At 37.7% G+C, this 4790-nt stretch overlaps 1 protein-coding gene across 1 annotated transcript; it reads left to right on the top strand.

Moving 5' to 3' along the window:
* The first annotated feature begins 1191 nt into the window (after positions 1-1191).
* On the top strand, positions 1192-4543 carry LOC143573602 (uncharacterized). Its single transcript, XM_077058439.1, has 3 exons — positions 1192-2569; positions 3326-3922; positions 4214-4543. Exons 1-3 carry the CDS (start codon positions 1745-1747, stop codon positions 4253-4255), a joined length of 1464 nt encoding a protein of 487 aa, XP_076914554.1. The 5' UTR covers positions 1192-1744; the 3' UTR covers positions 4256-4543.
* The last annotated feature ends 247 nt before the right edge of the window (positions 4544-4790 follow it).

The following is a 4790-nucleotide window of genomic DNA, read 5'->3' as shown; positions in this document are numbered from 1 at the left end:
AATTGTAATGATAAGAATGATGGCAAGGATACTAATGATAATGAAGATGATGATGCTGTGTGTACGATTAAGAATTGGATAATGGAAAGGAGATTGTGCTTGTGGAGGTTGGATGGTAGTAATGGAGATTGTGGGATGTGGAAGAAGTGTGGGGCCGGCAATCTGTTTTTTATTATTTAAAAAAGGTCACGTCAACAAGAAAATTAAAAGAGTTAGGGTTCGTTAAGTTCGAAAGTAACAAAAAAAATAAGTTATAGATTAGAAGTTGTGACAGAAAATCATTAATTGAGAGTGTTATCGACCAATGTTAAAAAATAAGAGTATTAAAAACCAATAACCCTTAAAATAAATGCTATATCCTTTTTAAATAGTCAAGTAAGAAAGCAAATGTATTCTGTTAATTTCATCACGTAAAATGTAAATAAAAGCTAGAAACTAGAATTTATCATTTTTAAGTCCACCACTCTTTGCATTCTAATAAATCAACAAACTGTTATAAAAGTTATGAATCAAATAAGTTGGCTGTTGACCAAGGTTGATTAGACGATTTTGGGTAGCTCAATCAACGGCTTGACTCGCTAAGCTTTATGAGTTTATTCAAGGTATTTCATATTGTTTAGGGAAAAAAATGTTATTTAATTATCCAAAGTAGTTTATTTTGTTAAGAAATTACGATATTTTAAATTGAATTGACAAATGATTAAAGCAACCTTCTTTTCCTCTCTTTTTGGTCTCATGTGTGTCCCACATTTAGGGTTGTTCACGAGTCGAGCCCGAATCAAGCTAGGGTGGTTTCGAGCTCAGGCTTGAAATTAAACGAGGCATCTCAGCTAAGGCTCTAGCGTGATTTTGAAGCTAAACGAGATTTAAATCGAGCCAACGAGCCGAGCCATGATTGAGCCGAACTTGGTTACAAAAATGAGCCAATTCAACTCAGAATGTTTCAAATCAAGTTTTTTTAGCTAGTTTTATTCGAGCTTTTATCGAGCGAGCCACGAATCCAAGCTTCGAGCCTCGAGCTTTTTGAACAGCCCTACCCACATTGGATGCTTGCTTATCAACTAAAGCCAAAGCATACTCAAGGATTCATACTTCATACCCCACCCCACCCCACCCCACCCCACCCCACCCCACCACTCTAGAATCAAGACTAGAAGAACCACTTCACTCCAATCTTCCCTTAATTTTCGCCATCAATCAAGGCCACAAAGAAAACCCATCTCCCCACCAAAATATCAACCTTTTATTTTTCAATATTTTCTTCATTCCTTGCTCAATAAACACATTATCTCTTCTTCACTGGAATTGCACTTCTTCATAATTTCCACATTTAGGATATACTGACTTAAGGTAAGTTTAAGTAGTTGTAAATAATGTCTCCCTTCTCTTCTATATTTTCAAGTACACATTGCATAGGTTTAACATAAATTAATAATTTTGGTTTATAAGCATTCCCAAAAACCCAGTTACAATGAAATTACTTACATTTAACTTTAACTCTACAATGTTGTTAGTAAATAATAATAATCTTTAACCCATAAAGTTTATTCTTTCATCATATAAAGGGTTTCATTCCCCTGTTTCCTTTCATCTTAAGCCAAGCATGGTATTTTTTTTAGCTTTATGCAAATTTGATATTTCACATGATCACATATTAATTAATTAAAGCTAATTCTCATTGTTTCCTGATTCCATCATGTTCAATTTGTAGTTCATATAATCTGCAATCATCGAAACCCCGAAAATGAATAAGAAACAGCTCAATTTGAACGCCCCGTTACTCTCGGTCAGACGATTATCATCCGACCGAATATCTTACAATCCGGGTACTAAAACACGAGCAACCCGGCAACAATCACTTCCAGTTAACAAACCCGAACAAGAACTCACAAAACCCGCAACTGTCCCCTTCATTTGGGAACAGAGTCCGGGCCAAGCAAAAGACGATAAAACACCCGTTTTACAACAACCGAAACCCACCCGAAATTCGCAACCTATCCACATTGATCAGCAGCCACCAGAAGATGTTACTAGTGATGCAATTGAAACGCATTCAATGTCGATTTCGTGCACTTTCAGTGAACAGAACAGCGAAACGGACTGTTCCAGAACGTTCTGTTCGGATTACCAGACACGCGATTACTTAATGAATCGGTTTTTGCCCGCTGCAAAATCGATGGTAGTCGAACCACCACAATATGTTGCCAAGAAGCAGGAGGCTCCGGTTCCGGTTATTGAGCCTCCTAAGTATGTTAAGAAGGTTTATAGCGGCGAGTTGAGGCCGCTTTTGCTCGAAAAGTATCCTGTCAATAGTTATAACAATAATAATAATAATATTGAGAGTGATAAGGAAAATGTTGTGGTTGATGACGATGAAAGTAAGAAGAAGAGTAAAAAGGGGTTTGGTTTCGGGTTCTTTATCCCGAAAATATGCACGAAGAATCGTGTGTCGGGACCAAAAGCGAAGCACCATCACAGCCAGTTTGCGGTTGCGGACTCACCGGGACCGGTTCAGAGGTTGTCAAGAAGAACATCGTACAGTGGACCATTGACTCCGAGCCTTGAGAAGGTAATTCTTGTGACTTTAATAAATTGGAAAAGTTTTGTCGTCTGTGATTGACTAGTATTAAATAATAATAATAATCAGAATCACGGGATACAGATTGAATGCATGTAAAATTGTAAATTAGCTGCTCGATTAATATTAAATAATCAGAATCACGTCAATCCTAACCCACACACACTTAAAAATGTAAACCTGGACACGGGCATGGCAATCTTGACCCAAAGCCTTTCAAATGAGTCAGTTTGGGTTGCTTTTAAATTATATGGGTTGATTTTGGTAAGATATATTAACTAAAAAGGTCATGATGGGTTGTTCAAATTCCGGTTTGTTATTTTCCGGTCAACAACTTTATAATAATGGATCCATGTGGGTCAGTGTCTTAAACAAATGGGACGTATGTTTTGTATCGGAACGGGTTTAACCATTATCTAAACGCGTGATATAAATTGTAATCAAGTTGCTAACTCGTTAATCTGGTTAGGGTTGTAAAAATGGGTTATACGTCGTCCCATAGATTTTGATAGGTTAGAAATGTAAAACCGAACACGACCTGCTTGCCCAATATTATTTTGATGTGGTGTTCATGTCGTGTTGGAAATTTTGATCTTAAACTAAGTAAGAAACTAAATGTTAAAAACTAATCATTCAGCATGTATATAATCAAATGTGACTTGTATAATAACTTCCATAACTGAATTCTAAACACATTATTGCATAAAGTAGTAAAATCGATGGTTACTAATAATTTCTGTCTTGCAGCAAGCTATGGATGCCGTAATTAAAAAACGAGCAGAGACTCGATCGAAAGAAGCACACGAAACTCAACAAAAGCCGAGTTCATTCACTCGAACGGGTAACTCATTACCATCATCTCCCAGCCGAGGGTTATCTCGTAGTGGTCGCATCTCCCCATACCGTAACGAATCCCCTCGATCTCCGTTCCATGATGGGGACCGCTTTCTCGGGGTCCCAAAAGATGTTCAAAATCAGATTGCCAAGCCCAAAACTTGCCCTTCCTTTAATGTGAAAAGTCATTTTTCTCCTCGTTTGATACACGATAGTCCTTCGGTTGTACCCGAGAAGACATTGTACATAGATTGGGTTGACAAATTATCAAACCCGACACCAAATGAGGTCAAGGTTGACCCAAATGGTGATCGTGATGCCTCGGGTCTCGTGCCTCCGCTCCCTAAATCACCCTCGGAGTCATGGCTTTGGCGTAAGATGTCTCTAAGGAGCCCGTTTCAAAAGAAGATGCAACAGGTTAATGCTGTAAAGAATCCTGTAAATGGGCCAAAATGGGAATCCATTGTGAAGACTTCAAATATGCATCATGGTCATGCACGCTATTCCGAGGTAAATTGACTGTCGGGTAACGATTCCAAACACATATGTTTTGTTGGTACGGGTTGAGACTTGTTGACATAAGTTGACCTGAATTATTATTTTTTTTATCTAATTAGTTTGGTTAATTTATAATAGTAAAAGATACATTATTGCGTCAAATATCCAAATCTTTCAGTCTTGGGTTGGTGACCCAATGGCAGAGATAAAGTCTTCTAAACTCCCAAAGGTCCTGGGTTCGAGTCACGAGAACTGAACCATTTAATGCTTCGCTTATGAATCTTGTTGCTTTCCTAATTTCAGGAACTGCTTAGTGTTTCCAAGTATGCCGAGATCTCATTTTGATGAAGAAAACGGATATAGATCGTTAACTCGTGAAGGATGTGAGGCTGTTTTGTTTTCTTATGGCCCCTTGGCGAGTCTATTTCAGCGTTGGTGTCTTTTTGTCTTTTTTTTAGCAGTTTAGAGGCAATTGTTAGTTAACGGGTTGGGTTGAATTGGATGAAGGTTTTTGCATCCAGAAAGAATTGTGATGTTTTTAACAAAGATCTTGTTTTATGTATGATGAACATATTGTTCGTCTTTGAATTGATATTTGTAGTTGAAATCAAAAGAGATATTGTCCGTGTTTTAAAGGAGGTTAACGAATATCGCGTATAAAATCCTTTTGTTTATGTTTTAAACTTGTAATGTGTTGGCCCAGGCGGATCAAACAATCAGATCAAACGAACTTATCAAACAAACGAACATGAGATATTGAGGTGACAACCCTCGACTCTTTTCATATATCAAACGTACTTCTCAAACGAACTTCACGAACTTCTCAAACGTACATGGAGATGAGACTCCTTGACTCTCTCTTAACTCTCTCAACTATCTG

This window comes from Bidens hawaiensis, unplaced genomic scaffold, assembly GCF_021521415.1.
Source record: "Bidens hawaiensis isolate Kalapana, Puna unplaced genomic scaffold, B.hawaiensis_p1.1 tig00026596_1, whole genome shotgun sequence".
NCBI lineage: Eukaryota > Viridiplantae > Streptophyta > Magnoliopsida > Asterales > Asteraceae > Bidens > Bidens hawaiensis.
Note: the sequence above shows the minus strand (reverse complement) of the source record. Positions and strands in the feature narration are given on the sequence as shown.

What these genes read in the sequence shown, in the direction of transcription:
- LOC143573602 (XM_077058439.1), top strand. Translation starts at nt 1,745, where the DNA reads ATGAATAAGAAACAGCTCAATTTGAACGCCCCGTTACTCTCGGTCAGA. An exon ending in TGACTCCGAGCCTTGAGAAG is followed by an intron (nt 2,570 to 3,325) that starts GTAATTCTTGTG and finishes TCTGTCTTGCAG; the next exon opens with CAAGCTATGGATGCCGTAAT. An exon ending in GTCATGCACGCTATTCCGAG is followed by an intron (nt 3,923 to 4,213) that starts GTAAATTGACTG and finishes TCCTAATTTCAG; the next exon opens with GAACTGCTTAGTGTTTCCAA.